We start from the raw sequence: 27,804 nt of genomic DNA, 5'->3' as shown, positions 1-27,804 counted from the left end.
TCCAGTCTGACAGCCTCTATTGCAATAACTACATCAAGATAATAATGCATCTGCTTTCGAGTCAAATAAATAATTAATAAAAACATTAAGTAAGCATTTATAACATGCAAGTTTAAAATGGCTCACTATTTGGCAGATGTTTTGCTATAATCCCTCTTTTTATTCATGCAGTTATAACTGCTTCATGATGCATTTGTAAATGACTTATTAATCATTACTGAACACATTTATTGATGCTTTATAAAGGGTACCTCAAGTGTTACCACTTTCGGGAATATATAAAGGAAAAATATTTTTCCTAACAGTCCTCCACAGTCTGCACCTGAAACTGTTGAGTTCACCTTTTGTCAAGGTGCTCTAAGACAGAGCCTGTTTTCCAGTTCAATGCATTGTCATCTTTTAGTGCCCTGTCTCTTTCTCAACACCGTCTCCCCTCAACCCATCCGAATGACAATAGTGTTTATGTAAAATGTGCTGCCTTTGGGCCACAGAAGTCTGCATGCCTGGCCCTGCCACGCCACCTTTTATGGCTTTTTATTGTGTTCCCTTTGTGTTGGATCATCACAAGCGCATGAAGCTTTCATCAAAATTCTCCAAGGCTTCTCAATGCGTGTTAGTGTAAGCCTCCCATGTATCCGTAAACATTTGCTCAGGTACGCCTTGCTTAAAAACGAGCTCCTGTTTTCAGAACGAGCCTACACCAGGCCCGATTTACCGCCGAGTCCACCACAGCTGGCTTTCCTGACATTAATACAGACAATATAGATCTTAATAAGACAAATCTATCTCTCTGAAACTCCAATCCTGACACCCTTTTTTTCTTCTTCCCTCCCTACTCCCTCTCTCTCTCACTCTCTCTCTGCTGTCTTTTTCTTTCTTTGCTACATTACCAGGGGGTGGTGCGTGATTGACAGATGGGCAGGAATAATAATTTTTTTTGCGTAACCTAAGGCCATGCACTGTGATTGGCTTGCCAGCTGACATCTCCAAACCTCGCTTGTCGTTCCCCCTCCCTGATATTGCCCCTGATGATCCTAAGGGGAAAAAAGTGGGGAGAGAAAAAGATATGTACCTTAGGGAAGAACCTTAGTGAGAGGGAGGGAATCAGAGGACGGGTAGGAGCGTGTGTGAGTGTGTGAAAGAGACACTTACTCTCCTAACTACTGGGAGACAGGCACACTTTCCTTACACAACTCAAAGCAGCAGCGAACACAGGAGATTTTTTTATTTGTGGTTGCCCACAAATTGTAATTACTCATCAATCTTTTCCTTAAGACTTGCTTACCGGGACTTAATTTTGAGCCCCTCTCAAGGAATTCTATGTGCTGATCAATAGACATTTCCATCATCACAAGACATACCTCATGGATTTGTACCTGGTTGGATATCTCATGTGGATGTGGTTGTCCAGCTCTTGGGTGCTTGGAGGCTATCCCATCTGGTGGTGAGTAGCGACGATCACCACTTTCTACATCACTTTCTCCAGTAGCATTGGGGGGGAATGATGGTCAGTGATCATTTTTCAGAGGGCAGTTAATACAGAACACTTTCAGTTGACTGCGTGGAAAAAAGGTTGCCTGCTCGGTCCAAAGAATCTTAACCTCAGCCGCTGGTGGGACGGAAAAGGCTATCCAGTCTTTTCCTCGCTGTCATATTTCGCCCGGTTCGGGTTATTTTAAACATGAATATCTTGATTCAAAAAAGGTTTTTTTTATTTTTGCCCCTCGGTGTTCTTAAAAACAAGTCAGAGACTGTTTGTCAGAGATAAGGTTAAGGTGTTAGCCCGCACACTGCTGGATTAGGTATATTGTTGTCTTCACCGACAGCTTCAGTTCTCTGGCCGTGTTAGGAGTGTTAATTGGGGAATTAGTGTGGATGTCCCTTGGCTTGGGTCTCAATAAATTCATTGCGGTTTAACCCCAAGCATCATTACACTTTAAACCCAAAACTGCTTTTAGGAACATTAAGTTGTGTCATTTTGTTTAAGTGTTTAATAAGCAAATTTTTAAGAGAAAAATAAGTGAAAATTCAATTAATTTGTCTTGAAAATAACACAAAATACAATGAGTGAGGCTATTTTGCAACAAAACGTATAGTGAAATGGGATTGAGTCAAGATTCCACATGTGCCATAAAAATTACTTTTCAATTATTTTTATTTAAAACGAAAACACTGACGTTTTATATTTATATAAAGTTGTGTGTTTTGCACCTATTCATAACAACTTTTATTTTACACATTTTTCTTTAATAATGTACACATTGACAATGTATTAACTAAATTACCAAAGTTGATATCGTTTATTATTATTACTAAAATAATATTCTGTTTTGATTCGTGTGAACGATTCAGATTTCACATCAGACATCTTCTGTTAAAACGCTTCACAAAGGTTTAGCTACATTCTGCAGGGATCAGATTTACCTCAGAAGGCTGCTGATATGTCATAGTTCCACTAATTACCCCATCCTCAATATGCTACTGACCTCACTGCATTCTCTTGTAACACGAGTATTTTTGCACAAATATTTGTGTAGGCGTACGACAAAAGCCCCCCTGGCTCATGATACAATACTTGTCAGAACTAATGTGCTTTAGTAGTCCCAGTTAGCATGTGGTCCCCACTGCACTTTCCTTCCAAACCACCAGCATCTTCTGGTTTCGTTTATGAAACAGGGGCTGCCAAACTTGCAGTTGTACTACTCGTACATTTACACGCGCACAAAGGCCACAGGGCAAAAGCGTTGATAATATTTGCATGGCTTTGGACACGTACTGACATCCAGTGCCATCAAACCACGTAGACAAAAAGCAGAAGAGTCTCTGGCTTATTGACCCGCAGCTGTTCTTTCTGAAGCCGCATGGTTTATGTGACAGTGATGTAATATTCAGCCATTAGCATAGGCTCTTTGATTTGGATAACAAATTTGAAACGGATGAAAATAAAGAGGGATAGAGAGAGTCAATAATGAAAAAACACACATGGCTTCAAGTAAATGGGCAGATGCTGAGGGCATGGAGACCAAGGTGCAGCATCATCCAATCTTTTATCTTCTACTTCAGGAAGAGAACTTCGAAAGCCTGTGGTTTTTCGAACACTTAACATTGATTATTAACAAACTTATGTGTATACAGCAGTTGAAACATCTACTGAAAGAGGGTTTTTTATTTATACTTTTTTAAGCTTTGGGTGATACAGTCATACAGTATGTAGCCAAAATATGCATAATAGTTAAGATTAAGATATTTTCAGAACTAAAAAATAAACAAAAAAACGAATGTAATTTGATCAAATTAAAGCAAATACATATTCATAATTAATTGTATTATATTAAAATATATTAAGAATTGAATCAACCCCACCAATTTAAATTTGCCCGTGTCTGAATACATTTTCACTGATAAACAGCATGCAATAATCAGACCAATTTAATTCCTAATCTATTTTAACAGCTTCCCAGGCCACTAATATCCGAATTTATCCTCTCAGGATAAACTCATTAAGTCTTAGTCATAAGAAGGGAGAGGTATTGAAACAGATCAGCCAGCTTTGTTCAATTTCACATGCATGACAGATGATGAGCAGAGCTCTCAGATCGAGACACGTCTGCAGTCACTCCAAATACCAGACAGAAAGGAACACAGTATTTGTGGCATCATCCCACAACAGCACCACAAAGCCACCGTCCCTTCACATCCAGCTGGCCGTTTTCACTGATGTTCATCTGTTATCTATCAGGACTTGAGCTCAGTTAGCACAACAGCTCTGAAGAGGATGGATCCTCATTGATCAAGTTATTGCTTGTAAACAACTGGGGCTAACAAGGTCTAAAATAACAATAATGCACCATTAAAGTATATGCACTTCATTTTAAGTACTATAAGCATAGTTGCTCTTTAAGTTATTACTTATTTGGCATGCATTTAAGCTTTCATAAAATAACATTCAGATGGAAACATACAGAAAGACTTAACATGTAACCCTAATTCTGAAATAATGAAATTTCTTTTTGTGACAATTGGCATGAAGGAGATTGCACCGGGAAGCCAGTAAGCATTCTGACCTGCTCTGGTCTCCTGCTGGCTTCAATGGGACTTGACTCATCTCTGCGAGAGAGGAATGTCATTATAGACCCCTCATGCCAAACCCCCCTGCACGTCAGCCAGTGTCACTGCTTTAATGATAGCGCAAGAAAATCCACCAGCTGCAATTCAGTGTGAAAAGATCAAGGATGTTAAGGGATAATGGGGGCCAAAAGGAGGGTGAGTGAAAAAAGATAGCCTGCACGGAAGAATATTACATGTACAATACAATACTGAATTAATATCAGTAAAAGAAAATCCACTTCAATCTATTCTGGACAGTGGCACTGAAACAAAGTTTAACTGTGAGCTCCTTTTGGAAACAAAACATGAAAACGAAAAGTTCATCCAAAATGAAAATTCTTTCATCATGTACTCCCCCTCATGCTATTCCAAACCTCTGTGACTTCTTTTCTTCTGCATAGCACAAAAGAAGATGTTTTAAAGAATGTTGGTAACTAAACAAAATTGGACTCCATTGAGTTCCATTGTATGAACACAAAACCACTGAGACCTTCCTCAAAATATCTTTTTGTGTTCCACGGAAGAAAAGTAATATACAGGCTCTGAACAGAATAAAGGTTAAATAAATGATGACATTTCTATTTTATGTTTGGGTCTGTTTAACAAAGAAATAAACAACACAAATGACTAGGCTGAAATGATTTCCTACAACACACAGTTTTACAGTAACGTGTCCTCAGCCCTGCCCTCCACTCTCATCCCCAAAACTCATCACACAAACTCATGAAACACTGATCTATGTCTTCTTCTTTCTTCAAACTAAAAACACACACTAAAGAGACGTTAAACAAAATTTAATTAAACATGATTTCTCTCAATACGTCCCATGTAAAGTTTAATGGAAACGAAAAATTTCCTGCACAAAGCAAACAAAAAGTATTCATGTGAGCCCAATGTTAACAAATGAAGTAAACTTTTGTTTCATATGTGGAAACTAATTGCAAACTGTTAAATTTTTACAAAAATGTTTCAATGTTTTTTTTTTTAAGTAAAAGTATTGAGCAAGTAGCACAACCTGATTTTAAAGTGCCTCGGTAATAATGCATTATAACAGTGATGTTGCTACACAGCGTTGGTATATGTGACCCTGGATCACAACACCAGTCTTAAGTAGCAAGGGGACCTTTTTGTAAATGACAAAAATACATTGTATGGGGCAAAATTATTGATTTTTCTTTTATGCCAAACATCATTAGGATATTAAGTAAAGATCATGTTACATGAAGATAATTTGTATATTGTCTACCTAAAAATATAAAACTTTATTTTTGTGAGTGGATGACCTGCTACAGTGGCCCTGATTAACAAATGCAAAGGCAATTTTCTATTTTTTTTTTAACTCTCAGATTCCAGAGTTTTAATGGTTGTAATTCAGCCAGATATTGTCCTATTCCAACTACTCATACATCAATAGAAATCTTATTTATTCAGCTTTCAGATTATGCAAACATCTCTATTCCAAAACTGGTTTTGTTGTCCAGGGTCACATTTATCTCACAAGATTACATGGGATTACGTTTTCTTTAAAGAGAATTTTTTTTGTTTAACTGAGTTTATCGGAAGTACTTATTTAGAACATACTATAAATAAATAGGACTAGACTCTTAAATCAAACAGCCAGAAGGCTAAATTTGCTATGACTGACACACGGAGGAGTTTAGATCCTTTAGTGAATGAAACAGTTCTACACATTCAGGATCTCGAGATGAAGGGCTACACCTGTGCTCTCTAGATCATTCAGACCACCTGAGGTTATCTCTAGTCACACACACACACACACAGAATACTTTAAAAAGTGATAGCGGGCAAGACAGATTGAGAGCGTGTCTGTGTTTGGGAGTGAAAGAGTCTGTGTGTATCATAGAAAGAAAGCAGTTCTGTCATACATTGCTCACCCTAAAGTCGTTTGTCAACCCTAGGACCTCCGTTCATCTCCAGAACGCAAGTTAAGATAGTTGATAGTTTTCGTAAACTAACACAAAAGTCAGGAAATTGTTGAATATAGTCTGTATTTTTTTGGTTTGTGCACAAAATGTATCCTCGACGCTTTATATAATTAAAGCTGAACCACTGGAGTGACATGGACTATTTCAACAATGTCTCTACTTACTTTCAGTGCTTTGAAGTTTGGTAATGTGCAGTCTATGGAGTCAGAAAGCTCCGGGACCTCAACAAAACTATCTTAATTTGCGTTGAGGAGATAAACGGAGGTCCTAGGCTTGACAAACGACTTTAGGGTGAGTCATTTATGACAGAATTTTCATGTGTTAGCTCACCCAAAAAATTATTCTGTTATCATTTACACACCCTCTCGCCGCTTCAAACCTGTATGGCATAAGAAGATATTTTGAAGAAGGTTGGTAACGGAACAGCGCCGGCACCCACTCACTTCTATTGTATGGAGAAAAAAAAACATTGTTCAGAATATCTTTTATGTCCTGCAGAAGAAAGAAAGTCATATGTGTTCGAAAATGACAAGAGGATGAATAAATGATGACAGAATTACAATTTTTGGGTGAACTGTCACTTTAAGTAAAGTGGTTCTATAGTACCAAAATCTTCATTGCTTACAATTATTAAGATGAAGTCACTGGCAAATTTCAACAGATACACGATAAATATAAAATAAATACACGAAAATAATAAAACTATAATAAACTGCTGATGCCTGTAGCTACCTCATTTTGTCATTTGGCTACTGCCTGGCCACGTTTCTGGATGAAATTGGAAAAAACTTCTGGCTGAACCAAACATCTGCATCAATCTCACTTTATTCAGAAGCGATTTTAGCAAGTTGTGCAACACATCACAACTTTAATCGACAGTGTCAGCTTGAGTTTGAGTCAGTGCTGTTCCCGCTCTCTAGCTCTCTGACAGCTTCTGGTTAAACAGTGACAGGCGGCAGCTCCTGGAGACAGAGCCACAGAGGCACACGTTAAAGCAGTTTCCACACAGCAAAGCCATGCCAACAGAATAAGGGTTTAGCCTTTAAGGGCAGAGCCAACGACGACCAAAGTTCTTATGTTATCCTTATACAACTTATAGAGTATTGTACTAATGTAAATGTACAAAAAAAACTGAATGAAAACCACAAGCATAACTCTGCCGGAAAATCCAGCATGTTGTAGCTTCTGGGACATGGTTAGTTTCTAGCAGACAATGGAGTTAGCGGTAAATTATACCTCAACTTTGTCAATGCCTTTGTTGTGATTAATTTGTATAATATTTGCATGTTATTCTGTTCAAAGGAAAACTCAATGAACAGGAGAAAGGTGCACCTGCAACAGGGTTGAAACATTCATTACGAAATAAACACATCTTTTACAAAAGGCACAAAGATTCAGTCTTTAGAAAGAGAGCCAGAACAGGGAAGAAAAAACAGGTTTGGACGTTTTTAAGGGTTCTGACATTTTTTATCTGATAAGCCCTGAGCTGTTGAACTGCCAGTCACAAATGTGGCGGGGAAAAAAAACAAAACTGTTGACAGAGCTTGTGTTCCTGTCCTGACAGAATGAGTGTGGAAAAGTCCCATCCTCGGGCTAACAACCCCCCTACTCTTATAGGCACAAACCCCCTTAAAAAGTTGTCATCGTGGAAATCGAGCCAAAGCCATAGTTTGATTAAACTGACATTGAAAGAGCTTTTGTTATCTTTTCCAATATTGTAATGAAAATGTATGTGAAACTCTCTGTAAATGTTGAAAACTTTCATGTTTTTAACTGCAGATCTCATAAAGGTGCACATTAAAGGAAATCTGATCCCCAATGTCATACCTTACAGGAATCTCCTGCAATGTTCTTGCGTTTAGAAAAGAAGTAAACAAATGTACCAGCTTTAAACAGAAGAATTATTAATGAAAGGGTGCTTCTCATTTTAATCCCTCTTCTCTTTCTCTCTCCTTCTTTAAGCCTAACTTTGGTTATGCAGCCTAAGGCGAAGATGCTTTCCATACATTTGACACAAAGGCGTGTTTTTCCAAAAATCTCTCATCTTCTACTTCCTGTCTTACAATGTCAGGTATGAAGTGGAGGGAGTGGCAGAGATCCTAAGCAAAGATCTTTAAGTGTGCTATCCATCTTAACCAACATTGGATTACCTACAAAATTTGAAGAGCCCACCACTTTAATCTTTTTCTGCGAAGTCATAAACAGCGACGGAGCTCATGCTTCTCAGACAGGAAGATAGTGTCCTAAGTAGGCGTGTGATACATGATGAACTTGATAAGGCAAGATTATGTAGTCATTGAATAGAGACAAATTACTTTTGATAGAATCTTATCACTTGTCTACTGGTTAGGAGACAATGTTGAGTTCCGGAGAAACAAAAGATTTGAACAAAGATAATTTGAAGGTTTATTACCTAATTTCTGATGATTTCAAGAGCAGTCTAATTGTGAAGCCACATACTGTACATTTGAAACAGTCTTCATTGCACTTCTAAGCAGCTCCCAAAAGGTGCGGGAACTGGCCAGGAATGTGCGGTGTATGTTCGCTGACCTGTCTGGGGCCGGGGATAGCAGCCCAAAGCTGTGGCCTTGTAATGAACTCAAACACAGCTTTAACAAGGCCTCAACCTCAAGAGCTCCAGGGGTCGGATGTCACAAACTCACAAGTTCAAAGAGTTTCTGATTTCTTCTGCCTGTGTACAAAAACAGAACACTCAGCAGCTTGGTCTTGGACAGGTGCCTCATCTCAAACTCTTTTTGGAGAACCTGGTGGATACAGGAGCAGAAAAAGAGAAAGATATAAAACAAATATTGGACAAACCTAAAGGAACAGTCAGTTAACTCAACAAAAATTCTGTCAGTTTTAGCGAAATGTTGTGCATCTAATATTTTTTAATTGAAAAGTAGATTTCAGTCCCCCCCAAACAATTAATAATGACCATGGGCTGTTGAGTTCCAAAAGTAGTCACATGTAAGTTTTTTATGAATTTCTTTAATAAACACAAAGTTGTTATGCTTTTTATTTTTTAGAATTTACCATAAGCCTGCGGTCGCTAAAGACGGTACCCGTAAGAAAACTCACAGATCATATCTCTCTAATATCGCAGTTATTTCTCTTAGACATCAATGAGTAAACGTACAGAGAAAATGGAAACTTCTGTTTAAGTGTCCTGCAATTCAGATATTTCTCCTGAGAGAAAGACCCAGACATATCACAAATGTCTTCAATGGAGTACAGAAGAAACAACTGCTCTGAGGACATATTCGATATTCAAATCTAAGTGAAGAAGAGAGCAATGCCTGAGCCTTTGGGTAAATATATTTGAAGAGGTTGGTTCCAAAATGAGAAAACTCCGTTTAAAATCAAAAATTATGTTATCATGTTATCATGTTTTTCTTGTTTTAGTTAGCTGTATTTTATTAGTTATTATGACTTAAATGAAAAAAACTGCAGTATGATTGAGATTAATTGGAATGCAGGATAAATAAAACATGATTTTTGAGTCATTGTAAAAACTAATTTATCTCATTTTGGAACCAAACTCTTCACTCATAAAACCGCTTGAAGAATCTTCAAAATTTTGTTTGGGTTCTACCGAAAGAAAACAAAAAAATGTAAAAAACACAATTTTTATCTTTCTAACTTTGGTTAATGGCAAATGAACATTTTACTGTTTAGTGTAGACAAGCATTCCCCACTTATTTTCTACTGTAACTGCAGTTTGCAATGGTGTATTCATTCTTACATCAGTTTCATCTTTAAGCATTGAAGTCACCACCCACCCAGCAGTATGGAAAGTAAGAGAGATACCTAGAGGCTAGAGGTGGCCCTAAACCTGCTCAGACAAGCACCTGCTAGACCCTAAAGCTTCCCTGCGTCTCCTCTCAGTAGCAGATTCCCAAAGACAAATTAGCAATGCGCATCAACCTAGTGTTTATGTTCCCAGCTTGGATGTGACCACCCCACCCTCCTTTTGCAGAGCGAACACGATGTATGCATTTCACTGCGCATTTATTCTTTTGTCTCCCTGCAGAATAAGAGATTTTCCTCAGGTGAGTACAGTTCATAGACATCTTTTAATCCACTTTAGACTAACTGCAACTTCTCAAAATCCAACGAATCACAGAACGTTGGGTGTGAAATGAAGCATGTAATGGAAGCATGCCACATCAAAGCACTCAAGTCTGGTAATTGACCTAATCAGACACACCTAAAACTAATGAAGAGGTTCTGCATAGAACATAACATGAACTATGTGGCCTGTATCACTAAGCAAGGTGAACAAACACGGAGTTGCAGAGTAAGATTTGAGTTGACAAAACCAGACAATCCCAACCTCGGCTGCGTTTCCCAAAAGCATAGTTAGCCGACTATGGTCGCAAGTTCCTTCCTTCCAGCATTGTTCAACGATTTTAGTGTTTCCCAAAACCATCGTTCCAACGATCGATCGCAAAGTTGCATGGTTGAAACTACAGGTCTACAGCTGTGGTTAGAAGCATCGTTCCTTACTATTATGACATGTAGATTTGCATGTATTAAGCTTTTGATTAAAGAAAGCAAGCAACACGCAGTGCATTCCATATCCATCATTCTAAGTACATTCAAATTAAAATGTGCATATTTTAGTAGAAATAGTGCGCATGTGCATGACTTGCGTGCTCTAAGAATCGGGGAATCCCTGGGTTGGAATGATATAAGAGGACACTTATAAATTAATTAAATATTGTGAAATACAACAACAACAACAAAAAACTAAATAGAATGCAAAGTATGTTATTTACAGCAAGAATCGGACATTAATTTGATCAGAACGTATTTATTAGTTGACGTCATTACTTCATCACCTGTGTGGCGTCATCAACTAGACTGTTGAACCGCCTTGGTTCAAACAATTGATCAGAGTTACTTGGGGAGACAGTCGTAACTACATCACTAATTTACCCAACGATGCATCGTGCTATGGTGGTTAACCAGCGAGGGAAATGCACCCCTGGTCTAGATCAGGTTCAGCTGTAGCACAACGCTTGGTATAAACTTTCTCTGTCAACACGTGTGACACGTGCGGCAAACAGCCAATAACACGGAACATGGAAAGCGTCATCAGTTTGATTGACTTCACGCAAGTATAAGCGCAATTAACTTTTCTGTTGAAGATGACAAGTTCATTATGAAAAAAATTCATGAATTGAAACACATTTACAAGGCAGGAATAAACACTGTTGCAGTGTAAGTTTGAGAAGGCAGCTACTGACTATATCAATGCAGAATCAACTGAATTTAAATGAATCATATAGGTTTACAATAACATCAAAATAAAATATGTATAGTATACTTCATTACTTTATATTGCTTTATATATTAAAGTTTGTTTTTATACAAAAATAGTTATATTAATTAAAATCCTATGTTTAATATTAATAAATATTTATTATCAACGCATATAATAATTATATGAATGCGTTTTGAATTATAATCAATAAATGTAAATATACAAAACAAGCACAAAACACTTAGCACAAAACTTTTTTAATTTGGAGCGTCAGATATTCGTCACTTTCTCACAGCTGATTGGTTTAGTTTTGGTTTGCGATCTCTAATCCAGAATTAAACCTGCTCCGGAGCAGGTTAGCCATGTAGCCTAAGTTACAATGGCGACGTAATTTGCTCAAAACCAACCTTTCTTGAGCATGAAAACTTGGAGTATCCTCAAACTAAACGCTAACTTACCCAATTACAATGTAAAACTTGCAGTCTTCTCATGCTTGACATAAAACGATGTGGAAGTATTACGTAGTATTTCTGTGCTCGATACACTCCCCCAAGATTCGTATAAGTTTCGGAAAGTATTTTTTTCCGAACATGAAAAACCGTTACATTACGTAACCGCCGGATATGAACCGCACGCCATAAGTGAAACTGAGTCATATGTCTGTGTTTTGTTGACTGGGTTTCAGTCAGGCACAAGAGCAAAATGCTAATAGATAATAAAGTAATGCAATGACCAACTAACTATAAAATGTGTGATACTACATGACTGTAGGAACATAACAGAGCAATACAATACAATTATAAACAAAGGCACTGGTGTTTTAACTTCAGTGTCCTCTAAACCTGAATGTCAAATTTAAGCATTCATTTATAAGGGATCATATTTATTTAAAAATATATTTTAGGGGCTTTCTTCTTTTAATTTGAAAGAACAATAGATAACAGACAGGGAAGCATTGGATAGAGAAAGGGAAGCGAGACCGGCAAAGGATACTTGAGACAGGAATCGAACCTGTGTCGGGCTGCAAGTGCACTGGCACTATGTTGTCGCTCTAACCACATGGCAATCAACAGGGTTTACAAATTATTGAACATTTACCTCTCCTTTGATGCTGCATACATCTTCTGTTTCTTTACTACGATCTCCTTTATCACACTGAATTGAGTTTAGGGCAGTATTCTTTGTAAATATGCTATGAAAAGTACATTTGAATTTTAACCATTTCCTCTTTTTATTTAAGTGTAGCCAATTGTAGCCAGAGTCTGTAGGCAGTTGCTGGATGATGAAAGCATCGATGACATTGACTGGCCCTCACGTTCCCCAGACCTAAATTCAGTTGAGAACCTCAGGGATGTCATGTATCCGAAGCCATCAAGTAGCACCATTGACTGTCCCGGAGCTCACTTTTGCTCTGATCCAAGTTTGGGAGGAGATCCCACAGGACACCATGTGCCATCTCATAAGAAGTGTGCCCAGACATTGTTGGGAGTTCATACGGGCACGTGAAGAAACGCATGTGCTAGTGTGTGAGGTTAAAGCGTGTAAGCAGATCATCTACATGACAAGCCAGATTTTTAGCTTTATGTACACGTTAATAATCTTTTACATTGCAATCCATGTATTTTTTTATATTCTTTGTGTGCCGCTGTGCTTCCATCGGTGCAATAAGTATAAAGTAGAACCGTGTTGTGGACCTGCCCAGAGGCGCATTTTCTACTAATGCAGGCGTTTTTTAAACAAATAATATCAGTTCCTTAAAATTGCAACGCGCCAACACTGCACCTGAAAACACCTCTTTTTTAGACCAGCACCAGGATGGGAAAATGAGAACTGCGTCAGGCTGAAACTAGCAAAAACACTTAATGCGCCGCATTACACCGGGTGTACGATAGGGCCCTATGAGTTACTGTGATGAAATTCAAACAAGTTTAATCAGAATTGAGTAAAAAAATGAAAGTGATTTTACAGTAATTTCTGTCCTGAATGAGTTCATGATTTTGGCTTTCATTGACCATTGTCACATTATTTTGTTCTCAAACATTGTGCAAAGTATATAAGTCAAGAGTTTTAACCTTTGTCCATTGAGATCTAATACAGTGAGATTTAAGTGTTCCCTCATTTTTTTTGAGCAGTGTATAAATATAATAAATAAAATAATAGAAAATTCTTGAAAAAAAAAATCCTGAGAAAAAAAATCCTGAAATACTTGAGAAAATACCTGAAAAAAATTGAGTTCTTGTACAGTCTTAACAGAAATATATTGAGTTGTAGATGGGCTGAAATAATTTAATTGTATATACATGTATTTCTCTAACATCTTTTTTGAACAATTTTTGGTTAAGGGATGCTTTAATAATTTACAATAACTCAACATAATTATAGTAACCGATATAATTTCGATATAGTTTTGAGTTCAAGTTAGAAAGAAATGTTTGACACACTTAATGTTGGACTTTATGTCCAAAAAAATTATATTATACAATGAAGCTTGACATACACATGAATAGACATGTTACATAAATCAGTACTGCCACATATATCTTTATGCAAATGTCAACTAATCCACTTTCTCTATCGCTCACATACAAACTCAGCCTTATGACGTCAAGTCAACAACAGCCTTGATGATGTCATAACTCACCGACCAGGTCTAGAGCATCAAAGATCACCTGAGAATCATCCTGGTTCATCTGATACAAAGACCCACCTCTCACACCTCATACCTGGCAGCCCGTTAACATTTCCCAGCACTGTGTTCGTTTCACACAACATCAAACACAGAGAGAATGTGCGACTGATGCGATAGAGGAGAAGAGAAGAAAAGCTAAGAAGCCTCGGAGGGGCATTCTTCTCTCCTGACTTCAGTGGTGGTGCTTTTGTGTGGACGAGGTGCAGTTGTACACTCATCTGTCAGAGAAATTGGCCCTGTGATAGGGTTGCACCCTGCGGGGGGCCTGAGGTCATCGTGACTGGCTGATCTCTAAAAGTTGTGATCCTTTGTTGGCCTAAAAGGGGAACTAGGTAAAGCACTGGCCTAGAAGACAGTCAAATGCCAGGACTGACAAGCTGCGTATCTCATCATGAGAGCAAGGATACGGTGTCTTTTTGCTGTCATACAAACACACACAAACTTGTGCGCATACTGTCTTTGAACACAGGGGTGACACAGAAGGAATGGTTTCATAACTGCTGGTGGAAGTGCGCTTTTAGTCATGGTCTCACCGCAGGAACTGAGAACAAATTGAGTTATGGGGATGACATTTGGAAGGACTAAATTAACTCCTACCTTACAGTATATTAATGTGTTAAAAGACAAAAGTCAATGTTCCTGGCATTTAACATTTGTCTTTGTCTGTAGCGTTCTGTTCTTTTCTCAGACTGGATAATATGTAGCACTGCATGTTGTTGAGATGGACTTTGTCTCTTAGCCCTCCTTTTGCTCTGTAAATTGCATAACTTGTACATCTACATCTCCATTATCACAAAATCCACGAAAAATAACAAAAATACAGCTCCAAATGCCACTCTTAAATTACGTTGCTGTTACCCAGATTATCACTTCAAAGTTCATATCGTGGAAAAAGGTCCTGGGAAAAATGTAGCCCTGAAAAATAAACCCCTGGTTGAAAGTTAGTTATTGCACTGTTGCATACTTTGTTCCACCAATAAGATTTTAAGGGATCAACGTGTCACTATATCTGATTTAAGTATACAGCTGCAAAGAAGTTTAAGACCATTTCAAAAAACATTTTCCGTTTTCTGAATTTACTATTTAGTGGTATGTGTTTAGGTAAATTGATTTTTGTTTCATCCGTGAACTACAATATTTCTTCCAAATTTCAAATAAAATATATATAGTTTCTATTTGCAATTATTTGCAGAAAATGACAACTGAGGAAAGTTCATATTCATATTAACTTTTAAGCAACACAACAGTAATATTTGTACAAAAGTTGTTCAAAATTTATTTTGTATGTGATAACCTTGATTTTTATCACATCTTTTAATGTGTCTTGTCATGCTGCCAGTCTTTCAACTTGCTGTTGGATGACTTTATGTCACTTATGAGGTGTGATTTTGTTGACAATCAACAGAAACTGGACTGGAATGGCCACAATACCTCTAGAAAAGATTAAACGATGCTGTATGTTGTATAGACCTATAGCCCTTATATGTGTTCATTTAGTTTTCAATTTAGCAAAATAAATGTTTTCAAATTTGCTTAAAAGACATTTACACATTGGAATAATGTAGTTTACTTTATGTGCTTGTGCATTTTGGAGCTTTAAAAATGAAAATAAACATGTTTTCCACTCAGTAATATAGTCCTCCTGGAGGATCAGCAGAGGTTAGCTCTAACACTGATAAAACAATCTTAACTAGCAAATCGAGGATTACATAAATATGAAGTAAAAGCCTTAAGTACAGTGGTCAACCCGGTGCAGGGTTAAAGACCTTTTAAGTGGCCGTCACTCGGACAGTTTCTGCATATTTCATGTTAATCTTGAGGATTGATAGAATAGTATCGTACCCTTCAAATATCTTGTCTTTTAGTTTGATGACATTTATAAAAGACACACAATTATTTCCGAAAACATATGACGAGTACAGAAATACTACGTAATACGTCCAACTCGTTTTTGGACAAGTTAACCATGTCAAGCATGAGAAGATGGCACTTTTAAAGAGAACATAACTAAGGTTATTTAAGTTACTACTTTGGTTTATGGAGTGTCCAACAACAAGTTTATCTACATAAAAGGTGTAAAACACTATTATTTCGTAATAATAGGTAGTTATTCTTACCTTACTTTTTGACTGACTCTCAAATGATTCGTTCCGCGATTCATCGGTCTAATCCCCTCCTTTCCGCTAGCCTTGTCTGATGTGATTGGTCAGATGGTTTTTATTTGCTGTGATTGGTCTACCATGAATGAGGCTCACGAGCTACAGTGTTTGGGGGAGAAGAGTGAAGTTTTTTCGGGCACTAACAAAACTAAGAAGGGACTATATGTAGTGACGTAAATCCGCGGCAGATCGGACTCGGGACGACTCGTTTCGTGATTCAGAGTCGACTTTCTTTTTTTCCAAGCCATTAATTTTGTTATTCATTCACCTTTTGATTTACAACTTGGCAGACTGCTTACTTTCAAACACGGCAATATTACACACTGGATGAAATGTCATTTTCATGATCGCATGAAGTTTAATAACTTTAAGTAAAATCGCTTAGCAAAAAACTGCTTGTCCAATAAAAACAAAATTTGACAGTACCCATTTCATAACAAACATTCTTAAATGGTTGTAACAATGTTAGTGGATGCACTTAGAAAACACATATTTGTCTTTGGGACTCAATAGGTTCAGATGTTTCTTCAGGTATGTTTTATAGAACAGTCTGTGAGAAAATGAGGGTAGTACTCTTAATAGATTCCTTTGCTTTAGAACCGAAACTTTTCCAAATGCCAAACAGGACTTCTAACACTGAATATGTGACTTACAATACTACAGCTCAAGAAGGAGCAAGAAGGAAATCTCTTCATGCATATATCAAATACAAGTGTATTCTGCATAAATAAACGAGAAACACCCCCACAAAAATTAATTAAATACTGTATGCAACAAAAATAAGGGTGCAGTGGTTTATATACCAATTCTAACAGTAAGCATGTTAAAACAAGGCCATAACAACAATCGAGTATGTGTGTTCTCGTTGTATGGGCAAAACAGAATCTAATTAAAATAATTACTAATGTGAAAGTATAATAGTTTCTGGCACAAGTAGCATAATGGGCTTGCTTCCATAAAGTGTTGTTGAAACCGTGTTTAGGCAGATGCTAGCTCACTGTTTGGAGCAAAGAAATACTCTAATCATTTATAATTTTCATAAAAAAATACAGCTTAGAAGCTAGAATCAAGGCCTTCATACACTCTTAAAAAAAGTCCTTCAAAGGTTCTTTGATGCCATACATTTACATTTTCTGGATTTGGCAGACACATATATCCAAAGAGACTAACATTGCATTATACTATACATTTGTTTCTAAGTATGTGCAATCGCTGGGATCGTACCCATGACCATGGTGTTACTAACACCAGGTTCTTCTCAAACTTCTGTACGTGTACCACTAGTGGTACTTGAAGAAACCCCTGGTGGAACGTGACAACAGGAAACTATACATTCATTTTGTGTTTTAAATACAATGTCAAATTTTTTAAACATGATTGATAAATACGAAATACATCTCATACAGCCTTTGTGTAATTTCTATACAGTTGTTTTAATTATCGTGCATTTATCATTGGTCGATGTAACTCAGGTGCGTGACAGACAGCTCAAACACAGAGCGGGAGCAGACAGATGCTTGTGAGTCCCTCTCTTCCGTTGAGCGAGCAGATTAAGCTTCTTATGCATTTCTGAACTTGAACCACTGTTTAAAGCTGCTGTTATTGTTGTAAAGTGCTATTTCAACACACATCTGCATCTACTGCAGGTTATACAAATGAAAAGCACAGTTTTGACACGCCGCATTGACGATAAAGTGTCTGTTATATACAGCTGTTCTCTTGACGTTTAAGTATAAGTATCTTCTGTGTTAAATATTCTTTCTACATTGTCCGTCTTTAATATAGGTTTCTAATAACTGGCAAGTCACCACAAAGTTAATAAATCCCCCTATAGAGTAATTTACAGAAAAGTGTTTACTAGTGTCCACTATAACTGCTGACTTGAAAAACACGGGAAAACGTTCATTAGTTTGAAAACAGATTGTTAATAAAAAGTGTTTGTATTATTAATAATACATGAGAACTGGAATTATTAATTTTAATGTTGATTCATTTGATTTTTCTATGCTGGTCATTAGGTGATACTTGCAACAACTAATTTGATTAAATATGGTACTTGATCTGAAAGGTTTGAGAACCACTGCCATAGAAGAAACTTTTGGTTCCGTAAAGTAACTTTAACATCTGAAGATTATAAAATAGTACGAAAGAGATGGTTCTTTAAAGAACCTTTGACTGAATGGTTCTGTGTGGAGCCAAACATGCTTCGGTAACACTTTACAATAAGGTGCTATTGGTTAAAATGAGCAAATACATTAGCTAACAATTTTGGTTTAATCCTTGTTAATGTTAATTCCTGTAATTAACCATGTAGTTCATGTTGCATTAACTAGTGTTAACAGTGATAAACTTTGATTTTAATAATGAAATAATATATGCTGAAATTGGCATGAATTAATTTTGATAAATGCTGTAGAAGTATTGTTCATTGTAAGTTCATGTTAGCTAATGCATTAACTAATTGTTAACAAATAGCACCTTATGTAAAGTGTTACCAATGGTCCTTCTATGGCATCGCTGTGAAGTTCTTTTAAAACTTTATTTTTAAGAGTGTAGGGCCCAGACATGGCTTACACAGCTCTGGCTAAATTCTCCTCCATTTAATATAAGGAACATAGTACACTTTGCCTGTCTACATTATTTCCAGGATTTAGTATTTGTTACTAGATCACAGCCATCTATAGAAATTCCTAGATCTCTAATAAGTACCCAGAGATCAGGGTAGCTCTAATCCATATCCCTTCTTGCCCTTCTGTTTCAGGTCCCTGGCCCTGGGGCAACAGTACTCATCTCTAGGATCTCAACCCATCTTGTGTGGCTCCATTCCCGGCCTGGTGCCCAAACAACTGCGCTTCTGCCGCAATTACATTGAGATCATGCCCAGTGTAGCAGAGGGAGTCAAACTGGGAATCCAGGAGTGTCAGCACCAGTTTCGTGGCCGCAGGTGGAACTGCACAACAATCAAGGACAATCTTGCCATATTTGGTCCGGTACTTGATAAAGGTACGGTTAAGCAGCACATACATTTTTTTATATAAACTAGATAAGGTTTGTCTACCAAACAAATTGTAATCAACTGTACTCTAAAGTTCTAGAATAAAAAATACCTTGGGTTGATAAACAACTAATCGCAAAGTTAAAACCGAAAACAGGTCCAATAGACCCAAAAAATCATGCAAAATATCTCATATCTGAATGGACAGTTCTACAATGTGCACCAAATGTAATGCCAATGGTCAACCTTTTCTTCCGAGACCAACAGTACTACTGTATTGATCCGTTTACGAGATTTGGCAATAGGTAAGAATTATTCTTGCCTGTATTCTGTACCACACAGATCACTGTTAAAGATCCCATAGCATTTACAACCAGTAAAGAACCTGGGCAGGAATAAGCACTGAGTGAGTAGGAGACAGAAAGAGAGAAAAAGAGAAGGCAGGCCAAATGAGATTACAAGCAACAGAAAAGGGCTAGAGGGTTCACTTCGACCCCTACTGTGCATGAAGGCCAGTATGAGCCATCCCTGTGTGCCTCTTACCGCCCGGCTCCCACGGACGCCCCATTCACACGCCCTTTTGACTGTGTCATGAAAGCAGGCTGAAAGGGAATCTCCATCCGTCCCCATCACGAAGGAAGAGAGGTGGAAGGCATGGGGATCTAGAGAGGGTGCGGGGGAAGGGGGCGATGGGCAAAGGATGAAGTAGGCCTGTGAGGTAAAGATAAGGAAGAAGGGCTTTGGATTGGTCCACTGGGTTGAGTGAGAGGAACATCAGTATGGATGGTTCCTGACTGGGGTTCTTTGGAATAAAAGGTTATATTTTGGCATAGTGGCTGGTATGAGATGTATGTGTGTTTTGTGTATGTGTGTCACAGAAGGGGGGTGCTCCTTTTGGAAATGCCAGCCCCTGCTCTGGGCAGCACTGAACTGGGCTATGGGGTGAGGGGAGCTGGGCCCTTTTGTGTGGGTAATAAAGTGTGACAACACAGAGACAAAGGCGGATTCATGGACCCAGCAGGTAGCGGGAGCTGCGATCCTCTTGGCCCTTGGCCAGGGCTCCTGGGGCCCAAAGCTCACAGTTCTCTGTTGTGGCGAACTCAGCTGGGCTTGCCAGAACTGACTGGGCCTCCTTCTGGCTACAAACCCAGAGAGGTGCGCACCCAAACACAACCTTTACAAAAGGACTGTTCGTGAACATGAGCTTCCTGCAAGAATGAAGCAATATGTGTGGCAACATGAGTCTGCAAATTCATAAGGTCAAGCTATATGACAGTAGACATCCAAAATATTCTTAATTCATGATCATACTACAAATGAAGTGCAGTAGAGTTGACATGAACTTGACTGCACCCTAACAACGGATCTACTGTCAAACATCTGTTACTGACCGAAATTAACAGAAAAATGTTGCAGTCAATATTTTTGTTTCGTATTACATTTACTTTGATTCAAATTATCCTATAAAAAAAATTGACAACTTTTAGACATTTTTTTACTGACTCAAACAATAAAAAGCACCCCTCAAAATGACACAAGATTTGTCACAACATACGCTGTGTTCCATTTCAAAGGCTGCGTCCATTGGAGGACACTTCTGTCAGCCGCATACGTCACTGAAGCAATCTGTTTTTCAGAAAAGCAAACATTACAATTCAAAGGAAGATATTACAGTGATTGTGCCTTTTAGAAAAATATATTGGTCGAAAAATTTGGTTGCAATATTCAACCAATCACCACTCACTGGTAAACTGGCCAATCATAGCACACCTCGCAATTCAAAACTATGAGTTTTGTTAAAAATCTGCACGTTTCAGAGATGCGGGGCAAATAGGAGATTACAAACAAGCACGGTGTGTGAAAAATACAGCATTTTTTAACCATATATCGTGCATACACATTGCATTACATCTTAAACAAACGATAATATTTGTTTTAGCCATGTCATATGACCCCTTTAAACAAATAATTCATCATTTATCGGCTTGAATATTTTGGCCTGATACCGATAACATTCAAAATGAACATTTATTGTCTGAAACCGATATGGCTGATATTACAATTGTGCATCCCTATGCAAAACACACAACCGAAAAACATGAAGGGTGATCAACAGTAATGAATACGAAAAACCTTAAAAATTAAGATAGAAGGTTTCAGTCCGACAAGGACAAAATGTTAATTTGATAATAAAGGTAGCTTTTTTGAAGTTAAATAATTGATTTTTTTTAAACTCTGATCATAAAAAACCTGTCTTTTTATGATTTTAACAAAATCTTATGCAATGACACAATTTCTTAATGATAATCACAAATGTGACACTGTACAAGAAAAGCAATCTTATGGGTCAATTTTTCGAAATTTAGATTTTTACACAATTTGAAAGCTGAATAATTAAGCTTTCTATTGATGTATACGTTTTTACGATATGATCATATCTGGCGGAGATATAGCCGTTGCAAAATAATCAAAATATTGAGAAAATTGCCTTCGAAGTTGTTAATAAGGGGCCGTGTTACTGGCCATCCACTCAAAAAATAAAGTTTTGATACAGCATATGGGATATGGAATTTACAAAATATCTTCATGGGACATGATCTTTACTTACTATCCTAATGATTTTTGGCATAAAAGAAAAATTGATAATTTTGACCCATACAATGTTAATTTTAATTTAACTTTAAATGTTCCTGTGCTACTTATGACTAGTTTCATGATCCAGGGTCACAAATGTCATTTAGCAATAAATTGACATGTCTTTAGGAATTTTCCCTAAAAATAAATTGGCATCAGTGACAGCAAAGGTCATTTTTTATTTGCAGAATAATAAAGGCCATAATCTAGTCTCATGTGAAATTTAATCCGTGGCCAAAATATGATTACAATGTGACAAATTTATTTCATGCGTTACGGCGACAGTTGTAAATCCATGTAACATTTGCTTTTATTTTAATCTAGTGGTTGACGAGTGTAACCTGCCTAATAAACAACCAATTGTGTACCTGAGAGACTTTGTCTGACCCAGGGAACCTCTGTCATCAGAGCCAAACAAATGTTTAAGGTTTACAAGCAAGTTTAAGTTGCGCCTCTCCTGTGGGAAGGTGAAGGGACACCGAGACCGAGCCGAGTAAGTGTGCTGCGATTGTGAAACGATGGTGTCTGGTTACATAATAAGCTGTTGCATTCAAATCGGGCGTAACACCATCTCTCACCACATGCCTTCAGAAACCAAACACGCAGACTTATTGCTGGCCTTAACCCATGTGACCGCAGGGCTCAGAGAGGTGGGAGATGAAGAAGGAAAACTCCCGAAACACGATCGAGAGAGAAACCAGCACACCTTTGAGACTACACACATCCCTGTGCTGTCAAAGAGATTGCTGTCTTTATGACGCTGCACTCATGCTCATCAATATACCCAACGCAAAAACTACCCATGCCCTTAAGACACAGCACAGATACACGAGAGACTTTCAGGGCGACCGCAGGTTAAGGGTGAAAACTCCTTGATACCTTAGATAGACCCGAGGATAGACTTTACTGTAGCTCCGTTTCAATACCTAGTAACTTGTCTATACTGTACACATAAGCATCTACCTTCTAAGGTAGCATACTTACTGTCATGAAACCTCAGATATTCATGATTTTGATTGCTCTTCAAAGCCTCTGGGTGCCTTAGAAACAGTGCACATTGCACAACGTGAAAAGATCTCAAATGCTATCAATACATAGTTACATATAAAGCAAACAAAAACATTTTTTGCCAAGTTTTTGTATTGAAAATGACTTATAATGGACATCATCTTGGATCAGAGAACATTTTGGGATTGTCATTTTCATAAAATATGTGCCATGAATTTTGGCGAAAATATCTTAAAAGGTAGCCAAATTTGGTGTTGCCTCCCTAAGGGTGTCACTGTAAGTATATATAAATAGACCATGGAATTGAGTTAGTTGTTCTCTTCTTTCTAGCTACAAGAGAGTCTGCATTTGTCCATGCCATTGCATCAGCCGGAGTGGCATTTGCGGTCACGCGCTCATGCGCAGAGGGGACGTCCACAATGTGTGGCTGTGACTCGCACCATAAAGGCCCACCAGGAGAAGGATGGAAGTGGGGTGGCTGCAGTGAGGATGCTGAGTTTGGGGTTCTTGTGTCACGGGAGTTTGCTGATGCTCGGGAGAACCGACCAGACGCTCGGTCAGCCATGAACAGGCACAACAATGAGGCAGGACGGATGGTAAGAAACAGCTCTTTCATAAAAACTGAAATGCAATTCATAATTAAAAAAAAAAAATTACGTTGATAATTGTACACATTATGCCAAAGCTGAGGTGAACAGGTTTGGCTAGGTCCCCTATAATTTTAGTGAAGACTAGAAGGCCTTATGTGTACACTTTTTACACGTACGCAAGGGTCGGTGTACAGTTGACATCAGAACAGTATGCCCACTGCCGGATCTCTGCGTGTAATTCCAGAAGCAGCTCAACTTAAAATAAGTAAATAACTAAAAAAGCTTTCTCAGAAATACACTTCATCTTTAAACCAGCAGGTTCATGATAACCAAACAATGAACAAAGCTGTACTTGTTGTGTAGCACCTGGGTGGGTCTTTTACTGCACACTTAAAGGAGTTTATACACCGCAGGTCTGTCAAATATCTCCTGATCCCTTGTCCCAAAGACGTCTGACTTGATAACTGGTATTTTAATGAGAAATTACTGGGTAATTACTTCCCTTTCACGCCTCCCAAAGCGGGCATCTCTACTAAATCCGTGACAGAGCGTAAACTCAGTTGATGGTTTGAAGCAGGCAGAGAGGAAAGAACAACACCGGGGTTCAGGGTTTAGCCCGTCACCGCCGCTGTCATGACTCAGAGTTGCTGTCTTTTGCACAAAGGTGCTTAAGGGGCCACAGGCAAGACCACACTGCAACAGGCCGCCGCTTTGATCAGGGCTCGACAGGAATCAAAAGGGACCACAGGAGCAGGTAGCAAAACTATAAGGACCCCAGCTGCCTTACCTGTGCCATTGTTTTCAGCGCAGCCCACGGATCCGCCCAGGGCCTGGAGAGTTAGGAACATGATGTCAGTGGCCCCAACCAGCACCCCCAGGGTCCCTCAAACACCTGCCTGCCGCAGCAGGGGAATTCTGCAGCTAAATATAGTTTTAGAATTAAGGCAAACAAACCAAAACAAAAGCGTAGAATGCCACTGGCAAACTCCATTAAGCGGGACTTCAGAGGAGAATTAACAAAGAACCTCAAGGGCCTGTCTGCATGCTCAGCGCCAAACAACACCTGTGGCCTGAGATCATGAACAAAAAAGTTACAGACCAAAACACCGTTTCATAGAGTAACCACAAGTTCCAAGTTAATTTTCAATGACGCCAGAACAGAAGCAGCACAGAAAGTGAAAACCACCTGCCAAGCTGCTAGTGACACACCCGCAGAAGATAAAAAGATTTATTTCTTTACACGCCTCTCTCGTGTCATTGACCAATAAGAGGAGATTTTATGATATCTAAGTGCACCTCAACGACGAAACAGGGGAACAGAAAACATATGGTTGTTGATTTTCCTGACCTCTATGTAGCTACAAATTAAGGTTATATGTGACCCTGGACCACAAAACCAGTCAATATTTTGAAATTGAGATCATCTGAACGCTGAATAAATAAGCTTTCTATTGATGTATGGTTTGTAAGGACAGGACAAGTTCTGGAATCTGCGAGTGCAAAAAAAATGTATATTCAAAAAATGTCCTTAAAGTTGTCCCAATCTTTACTTTCAGTGTATTGTTGGCTATTTCTACAAATATACCAAAGAGACTTATAACTGGTTTTGTAGTACAGGTCAGGGTCACATAAGTAAGAGGATGGTTCACTATATTATGAAGAAAGTTTTTTTTTCACCTTGTAATAGTGTTCATGTTTTTGTTACTCTTCCAATGTTTAAGTAAGCAATCATTTGTCTTAAACCAATACAGCCACAAACTATATGTAAAAATAATTTAAGTACACTGCCGTTTAGTTTATACCAATAACAGGCAACCAAGACAGCATACATGGTCAATACTATTAAATATCTCTCATTTATGAAACATTTTCTATTCGTTTTTAGAAGCGTACCAAAAATAAATACTGCTGAGAAAACGTGCTCATCTTGAACAAAAATAAATATTGTATGCTGACAAGAAACAATAATCATCATATTATTTTGGCAAACACTGAAAATAGGTCCCACAGACCCAAACACAAGGGTTCTCCCATTTATGTGGATCCAAATTAAAAGTTCAAAACACTCTATAACCTCATGCTTATACCAATGAAGCACTACCAATTTCCAATGTTTTTCTCTTCACCAGACCATCCTGGAAAACATGCACCTTCGCTGTAAGTGCCATGGACTCTCAGGCAGCTGTGAGGTGAAGACCTGCTGGTGGGCACAGCCTGACTTCAGGCTGTTAGGAGACTACCTTAAAGACAAGTATGACAGTGCCTCTGAGATGGTGGTGGAGAAACACCGGGAATCCCGGGGCTGGGTGGAGACTCTACGTGCGAAATACGCATTCTTCAAACACCCCACAGAGAGAGACCTGGTGTACTACGAGGGATCGCCGAACTTTTGCGAGCCGAACCCAGAAACGGGCTCGTTCGGCACCCGCGACCGCATCTGCAACGTTTCGTCGCACGGCATCGAGGGCTGCGACTTGCTGTGCTGCGGTCGTGGCCATAACACACGGACAGAGAAACGCAAAGAGAAATGTCACTGCATCTTTCACTGGTGCTGCTATGTCAGCTGCCAGGAGTGTGTGAGAGTCTACGACGTTCACACGTGTAAATAAAAGGAGCGGGTGGAGATGACAGGGACCTGTGGACATTAAAGAAAGAGAAATGGAGAGGCGTTCAAATTCAGATTACCTACACACACTCACAATGATGTATGATGACGACACACAGATAACAGTGGGACTTCTGAACTACGACCTTTTACTAATGTGCCCTTTGATATCCACATCCCAAAAGCGACATATTTGGCGATGCTCGCAGTGATCGTCATGTTTACTACTGTAATTCTTCTCCAAAATCCTGGCAAGCATTGCAACGCCTGGGCTCTTTCCCACAATTCGCTGTTATCATTCAGACTCCTTTATCTGTAACACCATCTCTCTGATCATCTCGCCCTATTGCCCAGAGGCTGAAACAGGATCAGTCCACCTCTGCTTACTGACACACAGTGACACTAAGCATGCATGAAAGACATAAAAGCAGGACTAGAAAGTCCTGGTTAACTACTGAATGCAGGCCCTCTCATAAGCTCTGCTGTACTACTACTGAATCCAATGTAATGCCAATGCTTTCTCCATGGCCCCCTAGATTTCTCAATCTGCAAATGGGCCAGTACTAGCGGCAAGCACAGAAATGACATGAGCCCTCGGACACGCTTCTAAATCTAAAAGAGAAACATGTTTTATGGAATCTATTGCACACTACAATGCAAATCCCATTCCATATTACCATATATGTTTTACACTGTTTGCTACATTGAGACTCCTGTTTATCTGCTTTATATAGCGGACAGGGGATGCAATCGATACATTAGCACAGGATGCTGCAGGCGGTGAAGCAAAATGGTGAGAAGTCACTGTGGGTACAACTCTGTCCCCCTTCAGAATGTTGGTATTTTGTATAGGAGCAGAACATGTAGATACAAAGCCATCGGATTCTGTCCTGGACAAGTGCACGACAGCTGGGTCTGAAGCAGAATTTAATGACACACACACAAACTGGGCTCATGTGCACCCGATGAGTAAAAAATTGCACTTACAAAACTACTAATGATTATACTAATTCTAGAGATTACAATAACTTTTAACATATTATTTTTTTATTAAGCTCCTCGTGTATGACTGTGAAGGCTCCGTTTCAGTACTTTCCTGATAAGGAGGTTACGTGGAAGTCGGAGAACAAGTGATGAAGAGGAGAAAGAATAGTTAAGGAAAGAAATAGGAGGGTAAATAAAGGAGGAAGGGGGTTGGCACATAGCTGCTGTTTAGAATGATGTGGGCTTGTGTGTGTGATAAATGGAAGAAACTGCAAGAGAGTTTGGCTTCACGACAGTGCAACAGACTTGCAGCGGTTTCCATACAACATGTCCTGACAGTTCTATGCGCTTCCCATTAATTACATTTAACTACCCAACGCTAAAGACAGACATTAGACTAGATTCACACCAATCTTTGAGGAGCCCTTTCTCACTGGCCGCATCTTTCCTCCCTTTCCCATTTCTCCTTCCGCTATATCCAAAGTTTTGTACAAAGTTCATAATTCCCTTTTTATTTTATAAACTGAAAATGTTATGTTTTTATAAATATTATTTATTACACAATGTATATATCTGTATGACTGAACTAAGATTATATATTTGAAGAACAACTTGTCTCGTTGTTTTGCTTTTTAACTGAGCTGCTCTATTGATATGTTGGTCTCATCTATTTTAATACAAGACGCATAACTTAATACTTTTCACAACAAATTACAGACACTGGCACACAGCTTAATAAATGGTTCAATGAGGTTGATCGCAACCCTCTCACCCCATGTCTGCATCTACTCTATTATTCAACCGCTTACATCATTCTC

The 27,804-nt window shown here is 38.5% G+C and overlaps 1 protein-coding gene across 1 annotated transcript; it reads left to right on the top strand.

The window, feature by feature from the left end:
• The first annotated feature begins 1,364 nt into the window (after positions 1-1,364).
• wnt3 (wingless-type MMTV integration site family, member 3) lies at positions 1,365-26,865 on the top strand. The gene is made up of 4 exons (XM_056771361.1): positions 1,365-1,444; positions 18,932-19,173; positions 23,138-23,403; positions 25,527-26,865. Exons 1-4 carry the CDS (start codon positions 1,365-1,367, stop codon positions 26,004-26,006), a joined length of 1,068 nt encoding a protein of 355 aa, XP_056627339.1. The 3' UTR covers positions 26,007-26,865.
• The last annotated feature ends 939 nt before the right edge of the window (positions 26,866-27,804 follow it).

Source organism: Triplophysa dalaica, chromosome 17 (genome assembly GCF_015846415.1).
Source record: "Triplophysa dalaica isolate WHDGS20190420 chromosome 17, ASM1584641v1, whole genome shotgun sequence".
Taxonomy (NCBI): Eukaryota; Metazoa; Chordata; class Actinopteri; order Cypriniformes; family Nemacheilidae; genus Triplophysa; species Triplophysa dalaica.
This window is presented reverse-complemented; position numbering and strand designations above follow the sequence as displayed.

What these genes read in the sequence shown, in the direction of transcription:
- wnt3 (XM_056771361.1), top strand. Translation starts at nt 1,365, where the DNA reads ATGGATTTGTACCTGGTTGGATATCTCATGTGGATGTGGTTGTCCAGC. An exon ending in GGAGGCTATCCCATCTGGTG is followed by an intron (nt 1,445 to 18,931) that starts GTGAGTAGCGAC and finishes CTTCTGTTTCAG; the next exon opens with GTCCCTGGCCCTGGGGCAAC. An exon ending in ACAATGAGGCAGGACGGATG is followed by an intron (nt 23,404 to 25,526) that starts GTAAGAAACAGC and finishes TCTCTTCACCAG; the next exon opens with ACCATCCTGGAAAACATGCA.